The 2,425-nt window shown below is 48.8% G+C and overlaps 1 protein-coding gene across 1 annotated transcript in view; it reads right to left on the bottom strand.

Annotated features, from left to right (window-relative positions):
* SLC16A14 (solute carrier family 16 member 14) overlaps positions 1 to 2,425 on the bottom strand; it is a 30,652-nt gene that overhangs the window by 5,161 nt on the left and 23,066 nt on the right. The window contains exon 3 of the mRNA XM_003784879.2: positions 185 to 1,165. Coding sequence (XP_003784927.1) covers positions 185 to 1,165 — 981 coding nt within the window. The remainder of the gene's footprint in view (positions 1 to 184; positions 1,166 to 2,425) is intronic.

The raw sequence follows: 2,425 nt of genomic DNA, 5'->3' as shown, positions 1-2,425 counted from the left end.
GGGGCCCTGCTGTGTCCCCTGGTCCCCACCTGCTTTGCTGCCTTGATTTACCAGCCTGGCTGCTTTAGCGTGTGCAGAAGGATCGAAAGTTCAAAGTTCAGTGTAATATTCATTATACTATTCATGACAACACGCCCTCACTATCTACGTGCCCACTGAGGTCTTTAACCCTTACAGAGTTTACCTGCAAAAGGTGGTCCCAGCAATGCAGAGATGCCGTTAGCACAGATGATGATGCCGTAGGCGTTGGCCAGGTGTTCGATGCCAACCAGGTCTTCAGTCACGACAGGCATTAGGGAGAAATAACCACTGGAAAAGCCTATTAGTGCACAGATGACCGCCAGGCCAGCATAGGTGTGCATCAACGGCAGAATAAAAATACTGATGACGAGGGTGAAGTTGGCCATCAGGAAGACATTCCAGACGCTGCTGCAGGGTAAGTCGGCCACGATGCCCAGGATCACCTTCCCAAAGATGTGAACTATTGCTATAATTGAAGTCAGAGGGAAAACGTCATTTTGCTCCGATAAATTATACAGATTGACTATTTCAGGGAGGTGAATGAAGGGCATGACAAAGCTGCTGTACGCAAACAAAGCCCAGAAAATGAAGGCTACGAACATCCGGTTGGTAAAGAGGGAGGCTGTCCCAAAGTAGCCGGAGTACCAGTCGGAGAAGCCCCTCCTGACCCTCACGGTCAGCTGGCTGGCGGCCTTCAGAACCCGCAGGGCACACATGTTCTTCCTGTGCCGGGCCTCATCTGGGCACTCCTGGGCTTGAAGGTCACAAAGGGTCTCCTCGTTCCCGAGCCCCCCACCCTTCTCTTCTGTTGCCCCCAGCTGTCCGTTTGACTTCACGGATTCCACGGAGAGCGCCGCGGGGAGGACTCCCGGATCTTTCCCCCCTGGGTTGTTTCTGTCTTTCGGAAGGGAGAGGGGCCTCATGAGCGCCCCGCAAACACACAGGTTTAAGGAGACAGCACCCTGGATAAACATGGCGTTCCGCCATCCGTACTCCGCGCACAGGTACTTCAGCAGCACGGTCATTAGGAACGTGCCAAATCCAGTCCCCGTGGTGCTGAGGCCCTGGGCCAGGGCTCGTCTCTTCTGGAAATACTTCCCCACCATGACCACGGCCGGCAGGTAGGCCATCCCGCTGCCCAGGCCTGCGCGGGTTGAGAGGGAAGAAAAGGCACAGGCTACATGAATGGCTGTAGATGATCGTCGGCATTACCTTACATTAATGTCTGCCTATGCTTTTTCTTTCTACGAAGAAATAATGATGATTTTATTTATTTATTTGTTGAGACAGAGTGTCACTTTTTCACCCTGGGGTCGAGGGCTCTGGTGTCACAGCACAGCAACCTCAAACCCTTGGACTCAAGTGATCCTCTTGCCTCAGCCTCCCAAGTAGCTGGGACTACAGGTGCTGCCACAATGCCCGGCTAGTTTCTTCTATTTTAGTAGAGACAGGCTCTCACTCTTGTTCAGGTTGGTCTCTAACTCCTGAGCTCAAGAGAACCACCTGCCTTGGCCTTCCAGAGTGCTACGATTACAGGCATGAACCACTGTGCTGGCCAACAATAGTCATTTTAAAAAAGAAGAACTGGGCGGCGCCTGTGGCTCAAAGGAGTAGGGCGCCAGCCACCTCAGGGTCAAGCCCAGCCCCGGCCAAAAACTACAAAAAAAAAAAAAAAAAAAAGAAGAAGAACTGATCAATCCCTCTTCCTTTTCTCCCTCCCCCCAAGGAAGCAGTTAATGACATTTTTTAAAAAACGTTTTTCTGGCTTTGCCACAAATGAAATATTCCTTATCAATAAAATTTAAATGTAGTGGGAAAAAAAAAAGAAGGAGAACTGATGATAAAAACTGGGAGGAGCACCCCCAGAGTGGGTTTCTAGCTCATCATTCTCCCAGCAGGGCTTGAGGCCAGGTGCCCGCAATAGCAACGTGAAGCCATATTGTCATGTCCAGAGTATTAGCTCCACGTGGGCAGAACTGGGTCTGTATCTTCACCACCGGTGCACCTAGGACTGCCCAGAACGCATAGTAGGTGCTTAGGGATTTGTTTTAGAAAGAAAGAAAGAAAGAAAGAAAGAAAGAAAGAAAGAAAGAAAAGAAAAGAAAAGAAAAGAAAAAAGACTGGCTTCTCCAAGGGGCTGGACGCTGTTGTCTTAGGCCTCTGCTAATTGCATATGTGCAGGGATGAGGAGTGATGCCACCCAATTTGCAGGAGCCTCAGGAAAAGGCTAATTTGGTCACTAATTAATTGGAAGAAAAAAAGGAATTATAAGGTGCCCATAAATATACATACTTACCTGATGTCCACACTACATGGACTACATTATATCATTGATTTTTAATTGTATTAAAACAATGAAAACAGAGATAGTTTATTTACATTGACAAAACAATATGCTGGTGGC

Source organism: Otolemur garnettii, unplaced genomic scaffold (assembly GCF_000181295.1).
Source record: "Otolemur garnettii isolate 467f Iridium unplaced genomic scaffold, OtoGar3 scaffold00013, whole genome shotgun sequence".
NCBI lineage: Eukaryota > Metazoa > Chordata > Mammalia > Primates > Galagidae > Otolemur > Otolemur garnettii.
Note: the sequence above shows the minus strand (reverse complement) of the source record. Positions and strands in the feature narration are given on the sequence as shown.